Raw genomic sequence first — 17,891 nt, forward strand, 5'->3', positions numbered from 1 at the left:
TCTGCTTTTAAGGGTGCACTGGTCACATCCTTATGTCTGTATCTCGTCCAAGCGAGGCAGTATGTGAGTTTGGCTGGGCGAGTCACTACTTTTGGCTCCTTTAAGAAGCTTTCAGTGGCTGGTTCTTTAAAGAACCATTTTTCTGCATTAAAACTAATCATTCTAGTGATCAGATGAACCTGTTTTGCTGGTTCCTTATAGACTTAATTGTGTATATGTTGTTCAATCTTCACCTGGGTAAGAGCCCTCCACTACCAATATGAGTCCTTGGGCAAGACTCTTAGCAATCAAGCTCTAAGTCGCTCTGGATAAGAGCGTCTGCCAAATGCCGTAAATGTAATGTAATGTAATACTTGCATAATGAGTTACATTACATGGGCACATTAAATATTTTTGACTTTTAAGTGTTTGTTTTGCTGACCAAGCAAGTCAGAAATGACCTGAAGAAGCACTGCAAGGTGCATCTGTATTAGCAGATCAAGGAGAGTTGATGAGTTTATAGATGGAAAGGATAAAATGACGGTCACTCATAAGAAAGCATTACATTTTGTGCTGCAGGTCTTACTTATTGTTTGTTTATAAGGTGGGCTTTTTCAGAAGTGGTGTAAATCAGTGAACATACTAGAAATAAAGAGCCTGACTGCAGCGATAGACATCTGTTAGATGTCATGTTACTCTGTAGTCGGTGTCATTCCCAAATTAGGAATTCCGAGTCCAGATTTTCTGCATGGCAAAACAGAAATGCTCCAAAGCGGATACATTTTGTCCTACATACATTTTCAACTCGTCCAGAATTACAACGTTCTTTAGGAGTCAAAGTATGCGTAGTGCGACATAGAGCAGCCCCCGACCTCGTTTTCATAATCGTTGGATTATGAAAAACACCAGCTACTCAACCTGCAGCCTAAATCTGCCAAAGCAGCTGAACTACCACTATTTACAAAGCTTTCTGGTTTGTTTGGGGTGTTTTGGTGAGTTTTCCAGTCATATGTCAGGTCAGTGCACAGTAGTGTAGTAATGTTTCCAGAGCAGATCACTGAAGAGACGCCGTCTGTTTATAGTTTAGAGCCCAGATTTGGGGAAAAACAGCTCAAATTTCAGTAGGAAAAAAATTGTGAGTTCAGCTTCTTTTATTATAAGGGTTTAAAACATCACCGTCTATTAGACTGGAGAGAAGAGCTACAGCCTCACACGACGCCCAGCTTCTGAATGGAGCTCATGAAATATGAAAGCTATAAAGGCGTTTTGGAAGCACCGGTGGTCTCAAGGAGTTAAAAAGGTTAACAGGATCCTTTGATGTTCGGTGGAACTGTGTTGGTAGAACGTGCCATGGTTTAATGTACTTTTGAAAACACTTAAATCCAATAAAGAAAACTCGCATACAGGTTTTTAATAAGACCGCGATGCCGACGATGAAGACGACTTCCTAAGTGAAGCTGTTGAGGAATCAGCCTCAGTGGGAGGCGTAGAGAAGGTAGACCGAGTCGGGTGGTTTTAGTGGTTGAACATGGAGCAGCTTGTTTTCTTGCAGGTGGATTAAAAACATGTTTCACAAGCGTTGAACTGTGATAAACTGATTACTCATGTCACAAACACATGTAAGCGCACGCAGTGACGGATATCCTCTCATTTAAATTGAATACAGCACGATAATCTTGACACACACACTCTCCAAGCCGTGGATCCTTCTGGGTCACGGGGAGACCTGCAGGCTATCCCAGCAGTCACTGGACAGACAGACAGACACATTCACACACACACTCATGCCTAGGGGCAATTCAGGGTGTCCAGCTGGCCGGACTGCATGTCTCTGGACTGAATGAGGAGAACGTGCACCACACTGAGAGGATCCTGGTCACCTGGCCGATTTTGCTGTGAGGCGATGGCGCCGCCCCAAATACAAACAATAGTTCTGTAATCAATTCTCTGAGCAGCGCAGTGAAGGTGATGGTCACTGACTCTGACTGTAATAGTTCTATGTTATTACCATTTAGTACCGTTGTTATTCATTTTATTGTATTTCTCAGTATTACTGCTGCAGATTACTTCACTACTGCGACTTCACTGATATGTTGTTAATGTGTTACTGACTTAAGAGTTTATTAATCATCTCCAAAGGCCCACACCAAATAAAGTCCTACCATTATTTTTAGTACTCTAATACTTGTACTATTACTATATAATACTATTATTACCACGTTACTATATTATACTACTACTGTTATTACTACTATGTAATTTTATTAGCACTGTGCCATATATTTTTATATTACATATAGCTCTATATAATACTACTATTTCTACTACAAAGCAAATACTAAGTTATTTTTGCTACTATATGATGCTATTGTTATTACTACTATGTTATTTATTACTACTAAGTAATTATTACTACTGAGTAATAACTCAGTAGTAATGATATTATATAATAATGAAAATGTAGTAGTCTTAAAGTAATAAATTACTTGTTATTTTGTTACTATATGACTCTTTTATTACTAATAAGTTATTATGTTTTATATATGTAAATTATTACTGCTGCACTATTATTGCTATGTTATTTTTATTTCTCTCCAATACTACTTCTAAGTAATCATGGATATTTGTATTACTCTGTAATATTAGTACTATTACTAATAAGTTATTGTATTAATACAATTAATACTACCAGCATTAATACTACTACTAAAGCTGTTTGTATTACTTTGTAATACTACTGTTATTACTATTAAAGGCTTTGTATTACTCTAATGTTGCTATTACTGAAGCTATTTCTATACTGTCCACTACTAATACTACTTAGCAGACCACAGATATCTACAAGTGCAAGATGAAGTCAGTGAATTGTGTGGATAGAATTGATCCTTTGTGGCCTGAATTATAGAAACATGTTTATCACGTGTAAATTCTGTCTACAGTTTAAGTAAATTGTAATATACACGATTGAGTGGCAAAAACAGTGAGGCGGTGCTTTGAATAAGGAAATGTTAAAAACCTTACATTAATAAGATTGTTGCACATCAACTGACAAAATCTACCTTGATGCCTCTGCAAACAGGAACACACTACCAAAGTGGTCAGGCTTATTGTCCGTCTTGGTCAGTTTAGAGGAGCTGTGTCTTTAGCTGGTGTTGCTGAAGCTCTAAAGCAGGTGGAAAGTGTGAGCTGTGTGTGAGTGGAGGTCACAGAGTGTTTACTTCTGCACACCGCCAAGTTTATGCTGAAGAAATGCAAACACACACTCACACACACTCACACACTCACACACACACACACCAGCTGCCAGGCCATACCAAGAATGACCTGCGTAAGAGTGCATACTTCTGCTTCACAGTCATAGGAGTGTGTGTGTGTGTGTGTGTGTGTGTGTGTGTGTGTGTGTGTGTGTGTGTGTGTGTGTGTGTGTGTGGGTGTGGTGAACAGAGGTGTAGATTATAAGGGAATGCTCTTCATTATTGGCTATACAGATGATTTAACTACACACATGTACTTTGTTAAAAATTTCAAAGCAATTCAAAATTACTGTATAGCTGCACTTTGTAGTTCTACAGTTACAGACTGTAGTCCATCTGTTTCTCTGATACTCTGTTACCCCCTTTTACCCTGTTCTCCAGTGGTCAGGACCCCCATGGACCCTCACTGAGCAGGTACTATTTGGGTGGTGGATCATTCTCAGCATTGCAGTAACACTAACACGGTGGTGGTGGTGTTAGTGTGTGCTGTGCTGGTCTGAGTGGATCAGATACAGCAGTGCTGCTGGAGTTTTCAAACACTGTGTCCACTCACTGTCCACTCTATTAGACACTCCCACCTTGTCGGTCCACCTTGTAGATGTGAAGTCAGAGACGACAGCTCATCTGATGCTGCACAGTTTGTGTCGGTCACCCTGTAGTCCTTCATCAGTGGCCACAGGATGCTGCCCACAGGACTCTGGATGTTTTTGGTTGGTGGACTATTCTCAGTCCAACAGCGACGCTGAGGTGTTTAAAAACTCAAGCAGCACTTCTGTGTCTGATCCACTCAGACCAGCACAGCACACACTAACACCACCACCACCATGTTAGCAGCACTCCAGCAGCACTGCTGGGTTTGATCCACTCAGACCAGCACAACACACACTAACACACCACCATCATTTAATGGCATCCCATTCTAAATCCATATGTATTAATATGGAGTTGGTCCCCTTTGCAGCTCTAACAGCTTCCACTCTTCTGGCAAGCTTTCTACAAGATTTTGCTGTGTGTCTGTGGGACTTTTGTCCATTCACCCAGAAGCGCATTTGTGAAGTCAGACACAGATGTTAGACGAGAGGGCCTGGATCACAATCTCTGTTCTAGTATATCTCAAAGTTGTTGGAAGGGGTTGAGGTCAGGACTCTGTGCAGGCCAGTCAAGTTTTTTCGTACCAAATTTAGCCAGCCAGACCTTTATGGACCTTGCTTTGTGCACTGGGGCTCAGTCGTACTGGAACAGAAAACTTCCCAAAAATGTTCCCACAAAGTTGGAAGGGTACAGTCATCCAGAATGTCTTGGTCTGCTAAAGCATGAAGATTTCCCTTCACTGGAACTAAGGGGTCTAGACCAACCCCTGAAAAACAACCCCATAACATTTATATAATTATCCCTCCTCCACCAAACTTTATAGTCAACACAATGCAGCAGTCAGGCAGGTAACGTTCTCCTGGCATTCGCCAAACCCAGACTCATCCATCAGACTTCCAGAGCGAGAATCGTGTTTCGTCACTCCTCATAATGCTTTTCCACTGCTCCAGAGTGCAGTGGTGACATTCTTTACACCACTCCATGCAACTCCTGCCATTATGCTTGGTGATGTAAGGCTTGCATGCACCTGCTCAGTAATGGGAACCCTGCCATGAAGCTCTCGGCACACAGTCTTTTGCTGATTTTGATGCCAGAGGAGGTTTTAACTCTGCAGTTATTGATCAGCAGAGTGTTGGTGACTTTTATTCTCTATGCTCCTCAGCACTCGGCGACCCGTTCTGTAACTTTACGTGGTTGGACACTTCATGGCGAATTGCCGTGGTTCCTAAACGCTTCCACTTTTCAGTCCACTCACAGCTGATCATGGAATATTCAGGAGGGAAGAAATTTCACAAACGGACTTGTTGCAAGACCAGCATCCTATTACAGTACTACACCCGGATTCAGTGAGCTCTTTAGAATGACCCATAATATCACAAATGTGTGTAAAGTCAGACTGCATGGCTAGGGGCTTGGTTATATACATCTGCGCTAATACAACTGAATAAACCACCAGAATTCAATGACTTATTGTGTCCATATTGTGTAGCTTTCAACTAAAGTTGTATGGATGTTTATGGATCGTGTAAAGCCAGCCCAAGGCTCTATAACGTTCACATGTGGTACTTCGCAGTTGATTGCAGTGATATTGTTTATCACGAATCATATCTAGTTTTACATTACTGTGCAAGTTTATTGGACGGCTCACACACTAGGAGGAAAGTGCTAACTGCTAACTCTGTTAGGTGAGCTAACGCATGCCTTCATTTGTTGGTATTGTGCTGAGTGATGATGAGGGAGAGGGAGGGGAATCCTACCCACCCACAGAGAGAGCAGAGCTGTGCTATCTTGGACTCCTGCCCACGGATGGCTGTGGCACCACTGGAGATCAAACTCACCAGTTCTTAAATGGCTCCACCACTCAGGAGCTCCTCAGCCTTGAGATTTCTTATTAATAGTTTGAAGTGTATGGAGTTGTGCAGGACGAGCTTATCAGAATCTCTTTCTCCTCTTTCCTTCTCTCTTCTCTCCTTCTCTTCTCCTTCTCTCTTCTCTCCTTCTCTTCTCTTCTCCTTCTCTCTTCTCTCCTTCTCTTCTCACCTTCTGTTCTCTTCTCCTTCTCTCTTCTCTTCTCTTCTCACCTTCAGTTCTCTCCTTTTCTTCTCTTCTCCTTCTCTCTTCTCTCCTTCTCTTCTCTTCTCCTTCTCTCTTCTCTCCTTCTCTCTTCTCTCCTTCTCTTCTCCTTCTCTCTTCTCTCCTTCTCTTCTCCTTCTCTCTTCTCTCCTTCTCTTCTCCTTCTCTCTTCTCACCTTCTCTTCTCACCTTCTGTTCTCTTCTCCTTCTCTCTTTTCACCTTCTCTTCTCTTCTCTTCTCACCTTCTCTTCTCTTCTTCATCTCTCTTCTCACCTTCTCTTCTCCCTCTCCTTCTCCTTCTCTCTTCTCACCTTCTCTTCTCACCTTCTGTTTGCTTCTCTTCTCCATCTCTCTTCTCACTTTCTGTTCTCATCTCTTCTCCTTTTCTCTTCTCACCTTCTGTTCTCTTCTCTCTTCTCACCTTCTCTTCTCCTTCTTCTCTCTTCTCACCTTCTCTTCTCACCTTCTGTTCTCTTCTCCATCTCTCTTCTCACCTTCTCTTCTCCTTTTCTCTTCTCACCTTCTCTTCTCACCTCTTCTCCCTCTCCTTCTCCTTCTCTCTTCTCACCTTCTGTTCTCATCTCTTCTCCTTCTCTTTTCTCACCTTCTCTTCTCACCTTCTGTTCTCTTCTCCTTCTCTCTTCTCACCTTCTCTTCTCTTCTCCATCTCTCTTCTCACTTTGTCTTCTCCTTTTCTCTTCTCACCTTCTCTTCTCCCTCTCCTTCTCCTTCTCTCTTCTCACCTTCTCTTCTCACCTTCTGTTTGCTTCTCTTCTCCATCTCTCTTCTCACTTTCTGTTCTCATCTCTTCTCCTTTTCTCTTCTCACCTTCTCTTCTTCTGTTCTCTTCTCCATGTCACTTCTCACACTCTCTTCTCCTCCATCTCCTCATTTTCTCTTCTCTTCTCCTTCCCTAGTTTCACCTTCTCTTCTCTTCTTGTGTAGCTGCACCACTCTGGAGCTCCTCAGCCTTGAGGTTTCTAACTTCTTATTAATGATATGAAGTGCATGAAGTTGCGCAGGACGAGCTTATCAAAATCTCTTTCTCCACCCAGATTGGTTGTGTGTATTAAAAGCATTGGCCTGTATTCACCAGGCCTCTCCATGTGTGAGGGCTGGTCCACGATCAGATTCCTGTCTTACTTACTGGACATCACTGACAGGGACAGATCCTAGACCAGCACTCCTGTTCTGAGAAGCTTTGTAATTACAGGCCATTGGTAGCAAATGCTTGAACAGTACTGTACGTATTCCTGACTGGCTGGTGTTCGTGGTGACCAGGTGCTTATCGTTCTGCGGCGATGGAGGTGACTACACCCAAAGAGGTGACGGCGGTCAATGGGACAAGCGTGCTGCTAAAGTGCACCTTTAAGTCCACCCATCCCATCAACGACATCTTATTGTCCGTCAACTGGAGATTCAGACCCCTCGGCCAGACCACCGAGGAATCGGTGAGAGAAATGAACATTGATTGAAATGAACAACCTTCTCACCTTCTCTTTTTCTCTCTCTCCTCCTCTCTTCTCACCTCCTCTTCTCTTCTCTTTTTCTCTCATCCTTATCTTATCACCTTCTCTTCTGTTCTCTCTTCTCACCTCCTCTTCTCTGCTCTTTTCTTCTCTCTCCTCCTCTTCTTTTCTTTCTCTCTCATCCTTCTCTTATCTTCTCACCTTCTCTTCTCTCTTCTTCTCTCTCCTCATCTCTTCACACCTCCTCTTCTCTTTTCTTTTTCTTTCATCCTTCTCTTCTCTCTCCTCCTTCCTTGTTCTCTCTTCTCACCTCCTCTTCTCTGCTTTTTCTCTCATCCTTCTCTTCTCACCTTCTCTTCTCTCTCCTCCTTCTCTTCTCCTTCTCTCTTCTGACCTCCTTTCCTCTTCTCTCTTCTTTCTTCCATTTTCTCTTTTCTCTTCTCTTCTCTTCTCCTACTCTCCTCTCACCTCATTTTCTTTTCTCTTCTCTTTTTCTCTCTTCTCTCATCCTTCTCTCTTCTCATCTTCTCTTCTCTTCATGTCTTCAGGTGTTCTATTATCAGAAAAACCCGTACCCTCTTCCTAGTGGCCGGTTCAAAGGTCATGTGACATGGTCCGGGAACGTTTTGAAGAACGACGCTTCCATCACGTTACAGGACGTCCAGTTTGGTTTTAATGGGACTTACAGCTGCTTTGTGGCTAACCCCCCTGACGTCCACAGCTTAACTAGCGAGATCAACCTCCAGGTCGTCCAATCAGGTGAGGCCAGCTTCCTGAACAGAAAAAAAGAAAAAAAAAATCACAGTGAAACATAAATCATAACACACTTTCTCCCGTTGATTGATTAGGCTGGGAGAGGGAGGTGGAGCATGACATTATGGGTTAATACAATTTTGCCCCACCCACTGGTTCACAGTGTGGTGCATAGAAACAATCAATCAATGGGTTTTGTATGTTAATGATAAGATATTGTGTGTTAATGTTGCTTTAATGTGATCAGGAATGTGAACTAACATTCTGAAAAAGATCGGTTTTGATTTCTGATTGACCTTAAAGAGACTTTCAGTGACTGATAAAGAGCTGAGTTTGAGGAACGTTTCTCTTTCCCCTCTTTCTCCTTGGTCGGGTCATCCTTGTGTACAGCAGCGATTATTCTTGTCTCTGGGTGTCCCTGTTACGTCTCGCAGGGCAGATACAGTGTAGATGAAGGTTAAGCAAACAGACTGATCTGCTTCTCTTTTTCTGTCTGCCACTGATAGATTAGATATTTCTGTCCTTGAGCTGAGGAGGTGGAGGTTTTCACTACATTGCAACAGTACTACACTGTACTGGCTACGTTGCTATTTTAATTTGGTTGCCTACAATGTTGATTGTTTACTGTTTTATGAACATAATTTGTATTTTAATATTGGATCTTAAATTTATTGATTACACCTTTATAAAGCTGGTTCATGGTAAACCTGAGGAGCCTGACCACTTCCTATTTTCACCGTTATATCAAAAACAGAACTGCAAAGCAACAGAGGGCATCCGCGAGCGAGTCCTCAATGAATCGGGGTGAATGGAGGTAAACGGCTAAAAAGAAAAAAGTAAAAAAGTTTCTAATCACTTACCCAGAACCTTCCTTTAATTTTAGTAAGTTTCATTATGAAAATAAAAACTAAATAACTAAAAAAGCAAAGAAAACTTGCTTGCATGCTTCCTTTTTTCTATAGCAAACAGGTTTTGGGCAGCTATGGTCATATAACCCTATATGGGGTGTTTACTGAGTGGTTGTTAGAGAGCTGTCAAGTGGTGTCTAGCTATTGTTAAAAATGAAAAGGAGTCTAACGGAGGAATGAAGAATGAAAAAACAACACATAGAGGAGTGCGGGTCAGTATGGCGGTGGCTTGAAGTGAGTGCTGAGTAGGTACATGCAGTTTGGCGGCTGTCGGGCATTGAGACTAGTAGTACTTGGGTGTGGCTGAAAATGAACAGAACTCTAAGGCTGTGTTTACATCCTAAGATTTTTGCCAACTTGCCAACTTTCCGATAGGGAATGTAATCGGATACAGGCGTTAACACTGATATTATTCTTCTATTTAACAGATTATTTACAGGATTACCCACCTTGTTCAATGAGAGAGAAATTGTATTCTGAATGGCCTCAATCGGACTACACTATTCCAATTGAAGTGTATACATGGACGTATTCTATTCCGATTGAGCTATTAGTTAAATTATTAACGATTAGGCTGCATGTAAACATGGTTTATGGGAGGAAGAAGTGATGAAAAAATCAAGGAGTGTGGGTCAGTATGGCTGTGGATTAGTGGTTGGGGACCTGCCCTAAGTGAGTGCATGCAGTTTGGCGGCTATCTGACAATGAAAATAAGTCTTGTATTTGGACAAAAGTGAATGGGAGTCTATGGGATGCATGAGGGTTGGAAAAATGACACATAAAGGAGTGCCTGTCAGTATAGTTGTGGATTAGAGCTTGGGGATCTGCCCTAAGTGAGTACATGCAGTTTGGGAGCTGTTGGGTGAGGAAATCAGAGATTTTGTGGGGGCGAAAATGAATGATCCGCTAAAGGAGAAATGAGGAATGGGAAAACAATGACCGACAGATGAGTGTGGGTCAGAACAACATTGATTGCGTGGCAGATAAAACAAAATGTGGGTGCTCTTTTATCATGTTCCCTCAGATTGTCCAGCGTTTGTGCACTGCCCAGTATATTCTTTCACCTGCTCTGTTTTTGTTCTGTCTTTCTGTCAATCTCTCTCAGTCAAGCTTTCTGAGATAGGCATCCTGGCAGCAGCTGTGGGCGGAGCCATCCTGCTCGTCCTCCTCATCCTCTCCATCTTCCTGACTGTGCGATACTGCCAAAGAAAGCGTGAGGACACAGGCGTGGAGCTGGAAAACACAGAGTTTAAGCAGGAAAGCATTTATTGAGAAAGAGGCGGAGCTTTGCTTCTTCACTTCATATCTGCGTCAGGACGTCCAGAAGGTGGCGTGTTTTTCCGACAAAGCCGTGTGTATCATCTTCCTGAATTCCTTAAAAGACTGATGCTTTTTATGTTGTGGTGCAACTGAAAAATGAAGAGGACGAAACTGTTAATTGGAGATTTGAACTGAAATTAGGGCCAAAACGTTTTTCTCTTTAAATAAAGTTTTTATATTTTTTGATATCTTTTGTAAAGCCTGAACATGTAGTATATATATAAATAATCTGAGATTCTTTAGAAAGAATATTTTTTAAACTACTGTCCTGTTTAAAATGTTAGCTTCTTGTTTTTTTCTGTTGTATGCTTGTTTCTTCATATTGGTGATTTACTGTTTTACTTCATGTTTCATTGATTGGGATTCTACCAAGTGCCTTATTCCAGTGGATCTCCATGTACACTTTATTATGGTCATTTACAAACTGCAATGCTGCATGGTTAGCAGCACATACACTCACTGGCCACTTTATTAGGTTCAATTGCTTGTTAACACAAATAGCTAATCAGCCAATCACACGGCTGCAACTCAGTGCATTTAGGCATGTAGAGGTGGTCAAGACAACTTGCTGAAGTGCAGACCGAACATCAGAACGGGGAAGAAAGGTGATTTCAGTGACTTTGAACGTGGCGTGGTTGTTGGTGCCAGATGGGCTGGTCTGAGTATTTCAGAAACTGCTGATCTACTGGGATTTTCACGCACAACCATCTCCAGGGTTCACAGAGAACGGTCCGAAAAAGAGGAAATATCCAGTGAGCGGTCAGTTGTGCCTTGTTGATGTGAGAGGTCAGAGGAGAATGGGCAGACTGGTTCCAGATGATAGAAAGGCAACAGGAACTCAAATAACCAACCAGAATCTCTGAGGAACGTTTCTAACACCTTGTTGAAAGCCTGCCACGAAGAATTAAGACAGTTCTGAAGGCAAAAGGGGGTCCAACCTTTTACTGTACCTAATAAAGTGGCCAGTGAGTGTATGTTTACTAGCATGGGGTTTATGGTATAATACCAGTTGTTAAAGGTTTAAATGCACAGTAACCAACAAGGAATGATTTTCCTGTTTCAGATTAAGCCCAGTCCTAGAGCAGAAATTATTTTTAACTGAGCATTCATTCGTTTCTTGAACAATAAGTGCTCTGGCTTAGAGATTAATACATTAGTTTTGTAATACAGATTTATTAGGATTAATTTCGATATTCGCAAGCGGATGCATCGTTATTTTTTTCAGACCAAGTATGAGTACATGTTTTTAGTACTTGGCACTGTTAAAACGCTAAAATCGAAGTTTGCACAGGGTTCATTAGCTAGCTATGCATTATTAATTGCCTTGGTTCATGTAGCGTTGCAGTGGAGAAGAGCCGGTTTTGTTCCACACCAGAAAAGTGCTTCTGTACAACTGTAAGTACAGTATGTTTCGTAGTTTTTTGATCCTCGTCTGTCTCTTTTAACAACAGTCTTTGTAGCACAGTGACAGCAGCAATCTCATCCGAGGCGAATGCATTCAAAAATTCACTTGTGGAGTTTTACGTCTTGTTGGACTGCATTGATTAAGCTGGTGGAGCTGTGGCTGAATGTCTTCTAAAACCAGGTACACACTGCGACTTTAGGTAACTCACTCTGTACATATAGTAGAGCATTGTATACGATCAACTCGCAAGTCTGGTCAGTCAAACAGGTTAAAGTTGGCATATACAGACTTTGGTGATGTCAGCATGTGTGGGCTAAAATCAAACAGTGGCGGAAACCTGCCAAGTCTACATGTTTAAAGTTTCCCAATGTTAATAATCCTCAACTACAATTTTATTTGTTAAGCCTGCTAGCTGAGTAGCTGTCAACAGATAAGAGCAATGAAAACTTAGAATCCTACCCAATTATCCAGGACCACCCCACATAGCTGGGAAACCTAAATAACTAAGATAATACCATTTGTTCATAGCAACCTAGCAGAAGCCAGCTAAGCTAGCAAGTTAGCTGAAGCAATAACCTGAGGCAATAGAGCAAGTAAGACGTAAACGTCTCACTAGGCTTCACTAGGTAGGAGACTTTGTATTGTGTTAAGAAAAGCAGTGCTAGCGTGCCTTCAGTGTTCTGAGTATTACAGAGCCAATACTGCCAAATGTTAAATAGAGCAGTGCTAACTGTGCCCGACTACCTGACAGCATATTTAATTTGCTGAAATCACTTGGAAATCCATACAGAATCCCTCTATCTAGTCATCCTTCCAGCCTAAGGTCATGGCATAAGCCTAATTTGAACTTGAGCCTGTGGGTCTCGCTAATCAGTGCAAAATTACTTGGTGAGGGTTGAGTTTATTGCGCAGGGCCTGGTGATTTAATGATTTTACCTCTTATTCTTCAGGGTATGTTTTGTTTTTTTCCATCTGTATTTGCATAAGTAAATCATAAGGCAAATTATTCAGTAGCTGCATGAAGTGAATGTAAATTTTTATTTTATTTATTTTAAAAGCTTCCCTCAAGTTAACAGAACGTGTTTTATGATCACACGTATCGCTATATGCTTACAATTTGCTGCTGAATGCCAAAAATCTTAGACGCTCTTTGTATTATACTATAAAAATCATTTTTACAGAGCAGATCGCTGAAGAGACGCCGTCAGTTTATAGTTTAAAGCCCAGATTTGTGGAAAAACGGCTCGACTTTCAGTAGGAAAAAAATTGTGAGTTCAGCTTCTTTTATTATAAGGGTTTAAAACGACATCACCGTCTATTTGACTGGAGAGAAGTCTTTGAATGTAGCTTATGAAATATGCAAGTTATGAAGAATATGGCCGAGTGCGTTTTGGAACCACCGGCGCTCCCAAGGAGTTGAAAAGGTTAAGATGTCTTGTTAAAGGTTAGAGGAAATTCTGAACTGCCTGATTTTTCGTCTGTGTTTACACGTTCATGAGAAAACCGAGAGCAGAAAGAAATGAGTCACTTTCTGTTGATGTGAATTTTATGTTTATCTACTTCGTTCTTGTGTTTGTGGTGCATGGTTGTGTGTACATTGTGTGTCTGATTACTTGTGTGTCTGCACACATCAGGGAATCAGAGGAGTTTGTGCACCGATATAGGAATTGTGGGCTGATTCCGATATCCAGTATTTTTCACTTACACCTCTCTTTTTTCCGATGCATGAACAGTTAGCATTACAAATACTGTAAAAAGAAAACAATATTACCCAAGTAGCCTGACGCCGCTGTTTCAGAATACAATAAATGCATCATAAGTTGGTTCAAAATACGGGTTAACATCTGTCTTGCTAATGCTGATGTTATTTGACGGTTGATATATAGTATAGTCCAAGTCTAGATGTAATCCATTTTCACAAAAGGGCCTTAGGTTACGTTCACATTACCAGGCTGAAGTGGCACAAATCTGATCTTTGGCCCTAACGTGACTCGGATCTGATGTTTTCAGGGCTGTGTGGACACAAATCTGATCTTTGGCCCTAATGTGACTCAGATCTGATGTTTTCAGGGCTGTGTGGACACAAATCTGATCTTTGGCCCTAATGTGACTCGGATCTGATGTTTTCAGGGCTGTGTGGACACAAATCTGATCTTTGGCCCTAATGTGACTCGAATCTGATGTTTTCAGGGCTGTGTGGACACAAATCTGATCTTTGGCCCTAATGTGACTCAGATCTGATGTTTTCAGGGCTGTGTGGACACAAATCTGATCTTTGGCCCTAATGTGACTCGGATCTGATGTTTTCAGGGCTGTGTGGACACACATCTCATCTGTTCAAATCTGACCTGAGTCACTTCATATGTGGTCCTAGATCGGCTACGTATCCGATTCGTGGCCACGTGACCTTAATGTGATGCGCAGATCGGAATTCATGTGCTTTTTTCCCCACTGCATGTGTGCCATCGTTCAGCGTTACCACGGCAACAGAAGTTAACAGAAGTTAAAGCCTGTAAAGCCTGTGGAAAAGCAGCTCATCTCACCTTTTTCTCCTTCGTCTCGCTCTAATGATGAAGCTGAGAGCTGATCAGAGTTAACAATCTTCTCAGCGAAGCTTGTTCTGCTCGTTACTGAGTAGGACGTGTGCATGAGGGTCATTTCAGTTCGTTCACATTAACGACAGACTTGAATCACTTCCCTAAACGAGTGTGAACGATCGCGTCAGAGAGATTGGATTTAAGCAATGAGGCTTGTAATGTGAGTCTAGCTTGAAGGTCTGAATGTGACCCACATTTCAGTTCCTCACTCTTGTAAATGCAGAACATCCACATTAACCTTCATACTAATAGCTACTGATAAACAGGCCCAGGTTTCAGGGGGTGAAGGGGGTTAATCACATGCTATTAACAGTAATGACAGCTGGATGACCAACACTCCTACTGTCCACCACACTGACCGGTCTAGATTCTCCGAACAAGATGCTGACACAAGAGTTCAACGCTAGCAGGAAGCTGTTAAAAAAAGCTTTTCAAAGACGCGAGGCCTGATCGGACACAGCCCTGTAACTTGATTTCCTTCAGCTTCCGTTCTTTTCAGGAGGCTCCCTTTCAGTTTTCCAAAGAAAGTTCAGTCGTAGAAGTTGGTTTAGCATTTCTAGCTTCTCACAGTCCAAGTAATCGAACACATGCGGTGATGTTGAGGTCTGGACTCTGACGTGTCCGTCTCCTTTGCTCGGGACAGAAACGCCTGTGGATGTTTTCAGATCTGAAGCGGCCTGATTTTCTCCTCTCTATCAAAGACGAAAGCTTTCGTTGCTGTTTATCTGAAGAGGACAGGTTTAGTGTCTACCAGGATCTTGCGTGATCACCTTCAGTCTGACCCTTTCAGAAATATCGTGTGAAAATGGAATAAATTGTGCTTAAAGGCTGTTTTTGGCTGTAAATTAAATCAATGAAGGTTGTGCTCTGACTTTGCTCAGCAATGTAAGTACATTCGTATGCAGAATTTGAAAACCCCAGTCAAATATCATGTGAAAACAGGTAAATACATACAGAGAAGTCACTTAAATAGGGCGGTTTTTAGAGCACAATTTCTGTTCGTCTGCTAAATTTAACATTAAAAAAAAAGATTAAGCATGAAATATAAACCCTGCTGTAACTTTGCAGAGGCCACTTTTTGTCTTTTCATTCAACAAATAAACATTCAAATCAACAAAACCAGAGGTGCTCAAACTTTTGCATACAACTGTATACATCTACACACACAGTCCCGCTACACTAACCGCCTGTATGCTACCACAGCAGGCCTGAGAGAGCCTGTGTCTGTTACATACTTCTTTCATGTTGTTTTTATATGACAGACTGTCTATCATTATGCACTGTATATAAAGACATATTAACTTGTTTTGATGTTATTGTGTAATTTCTGTCTTATTTCTTCTACAAAAATGGTTACAGAATGTATAAATTGCTGTTTAAATTGAATAAATAATTGAGTAGCTTTGTTTTAGAAGAGTGTGTTTTGTGTCTGAGGAACTAAATGACAGATTCTGGGTGTATTTTAAATAAAATCCAGCTTTTCTTGTTGGACCACATGATAAATGCTGTGCCTAATGCAGGAGCGCACTGTCCACGTACAGGTTAGGACATGCTCACCTTTGCATTGTTGTGGCCGCAGCTGTTTTACTTCACTGTTTCCAGCTCATGTCGTCTGATGGTTAAATGGGAAATAAATCAGTCCAAAACCACGTAGTACCAAACTACACTATTGAGTGGACGTCTGTTGGTGGTGTACTGTTTTTGATATACTGTTTAGTGTGGTATTATGAGGTTTTGGATGAAGTCCTTGCTCTTTATTTGCTAAAGAGTTGTTCTGTGCTTCATGCCACTGTAAATTCCAAAAGTAGTGACCAGGTACTGGTGACTAGGAGTGTCAAATAAGGTGAATTAAGGTCTATTATACTGGCTGTCTGTTACTGATTTATAAATATTCAGGATAAAGTCTGAGTAAAAAGCCTGACTCCCAATTCAAGAAAATGATAAAAAAATAACATAAAAATATTATAATATTATATTATAAATTTTATTTAATTTACTGGAAAGAAAAACCATAAAATGTGGCCTGTGTGAAAGCTACATGTATGATATGATAGTTCTATATGTTATATTGTATGTAAATTAGGAAACACCCACAGCTTTGTTCATCCTCAAAAACATCTGAATTTAGTTTGAAACCTGTAGAATATTTGCATCATGTATTTGCATCCAAGTTGGTTTTATATTGTGTTATTCTTGCTGTTACTATTATCCTGGGTCAAATATTTGCAACATTAGTCCTCCTACAGTTTTCAGGCTACAATTACAACACCGGCAGGACCATAAAGCCCATCCATGAATAGAGGGCTTGGGTTTCTTTAACCGATTTGACCTACAGTGTTTGCACATTGGGACATTAGGGACATTTATATAATACTTATATAATATGTAACATTTATAGCTCTACTTTTTGTTCCACCACAGTCAGGATACACTCTGTAGTCAAATGTTTTTAGACACTCCACTTACATATACCTGCAACACCTTCACAACCACCTGGGATACCTTAGCAACAGCACAACAATGCATTACCAACCACATGGGATACCCTAGCATTGGCCTAGCAACACCTTTGCAACTACCAGAGACACATGAGCAACAGCCTAGCCATACATTTCTATGGAGCCCTGCTGGTGACATCCTCTATAAATAAAAACAATGTGTGGCCACAATTTAGAAAGGCAAGGGAATAAGATAGTTAAGCCTTGACCACAGCCTAATAAGGCATTATCTTGTTCTCATGCCTTACTAAGTTGTGGCTACGACTCAATTATCTCATCCCTATGCCTTACTAAATCATGGGCTCGCATTAGGATCTTGGTCCCATACGTTAATATGGTGTGGACACTGTGGTGTGGGTGTTATTTTTATTTATACGGGTTGACACCAGCTGGACTCCAATACCTTACCAACCACCTGGGATGCCATAGCATTGGCCTAGCAATACCTTAGCAACCCCTTTAATTCCATGGATATGGCCTAGCAGCACACTAGTAACTACCTAGGATATTATAGAAATGGTCTAGCAACACCTTAGCAACCACCTGGAATACCCTAGAAATGGCCTAAGAACACCTTAGCAGCCACCTGGGATACAACAGCCTAGCAACATCATAGCAGCCATCTGACAACCACCAAACAACACCCTAACTACAAGCTGGAATACTATTGCAACCTTGCAGCAACAAGATAGCCACTTGCAATTTAAACTCAAGTTATCCAAAACAGTCACCTGTGTTCTGCAGCTGCTTTACCTGTTGAAATGTTATTCATTCTTTTCGTCGATGAAACAGAGATTCCAGACATTTGAACAGTACAAGCTGCATGTATTTAATGAGGCAGACAGTTTAATGTAAGCTGTATGCCGCATAACTGTGATGGTGTGTCACACAGTGATGGATGAGCAAGTTCAGAGAGAGAGAGGGTGTATTTATATGAATTGATACGTGCTCAAAGTAGTGTGTGTGTGTGTGTGTGTGTGTGTGTGTGTGTGTGTGTGTGTGTGTGCGCGCACCCTCACACTGCAGTATATCCGGTAGTGCTG

The 17,891-nt window shown here is 41.4% G+C and overlaps 1 protein-coding gene across 1 annotated transcript in view; it reads left to right on the top strand.

The window, feature by feature from the left end:
* The window catches only part of mpzl2b (myelin protein zero-like 2b), a 16,509-nt gene extending 5,975 nt beyond the window's left edge, over positions 1 to 10,534 (top strand). Inside the window, exons 2-4 of the mRNA XM_017713851.2 lie at positions 7,180 to 7,349; positions 7,916 to 8,126; positions 10,134 to 10,534. Of these exons, the coding sequence (XP_017569340.1) occupies positions 7,180 to 7,349; positions 7,916 to 8,126; positions 10,134 to 10,300 (548 nt within the window). The 3' untranslated portion in view covers positions 10,301 to 10,534. The remainder of the gene's footprint in view (positions 1 to 7,179; positions 7,350 to 7,915; positions 8,127 to 10,133) is intronic.
* The last annotated feature ends 7,357 nt before the right edge of the window (positions 10,535 to 17,891 follow it).

The sequence above is a fragment of the Pygocentrus nattereri genome, chromosome 23 (assembly GCF_015220715.1).
Source record: "Pygocentrus nattereri isolate fPygNat1 chromosome 23, fPygNat1.pri, whole genome shotgun sequence".
Classification (NCBI taxonomy): domain Eukaryota; kingdom Metazoa; phylum Chordata; class Actinopteri; order Characiformes; family Serrasalmidae; genus Pygocentrus; species Pygocentrus nattereri.